This window comes from Pygoscelis adeliae, unplaced genomic scaffold (genome assembly GCF_000699105.1).
Source record: "Pygoscelis adeliae isolate BGI_AS28 unplaced genomic scaffold, ASM69910v1 Scaffold585, whole genome shotgun sequence".
NCBI lineage: Eukaryota > Metazoa > Chordata > Aves > Sphenisciformes > Spheniscidae > Pygoscelis > Pygoscelis adeliae.
The window spans coordinates 133,277-133,778 of record NW_008824801.1 but is presented as its reverse complement, the minus strand read 5'-3'; the positions used below and the strand labels follow the sequence as shown (position 1 = coordinate 133,778).

Below are 502 nucleotides of genomic sequence, written 5' to 3'. Positions count from 1 at the left end.
CTCTTCCTCAACTCCTTCCAGGTGAGGTGGGAGCGTGACATGTCCTTGCTCTGCCCTGGGCACACCCTGGAGCAAGAATTAGGGGGTCCCTCATCCAGCTTGCTCTCCCCATGGTGCCCCAGCCTGTGGCTGGGCTCAGGGAGGGGGACACCGGCTCTCCCACCCCCAGCCCTGTTGTTGAGTACGTGATGGTGCCTCCTGTGCTCTCTGAGGCAGCGGTGGCAGGGGGACCTCAGCCCCAAAAGCACCCAGAAACGACCTGGGGAGACTAAAGCCCATCCCAGCCCCAGCAGAGGGGGTGGCGCTGGGGGCTCACTCCCCTGCTCTCCCTCCAGGGCTTCCTGGTGGCCGTGCTGTACTGCTTTGCCAATAAGGAGGTACGTACCCGCTGCAGCTTCTCCTGCCCAGCGCTGGGGCTCAGCCCTGCCTCGGCCGGTGGCTTTGCCATCCCACCCCTCGCCGGCTCGGTCTGCGGGGAGGGCACGGCCAGGGCAAAGCCCCC

At 66.3% G+C, this 502-nt stretch overlaps 1 protein-coding gene across 1 annotated transcript in view; it reads left to right on the top strand.

The window, feature by feature from the left end:
- The window catches only part of LOC103916901 (glucagon receptor-like), a 9,408-nt gene that overhangs the window by 3,745 nt on the left and 5,161 nt on the right, over window positions 1–502 (top strand). Inside the window, exons 7-8 of the mRNA XM_009323968.1 lie at window positions 2–21; window positions 336–467. Coding sequence (XP_009322243.1) covers window positions 2–21; window positions 336–467 — 152 coding nt within the window. The remainder of the gene's footprint in view (window position 1; window positions 22–335; window positions 468–502) is intronic.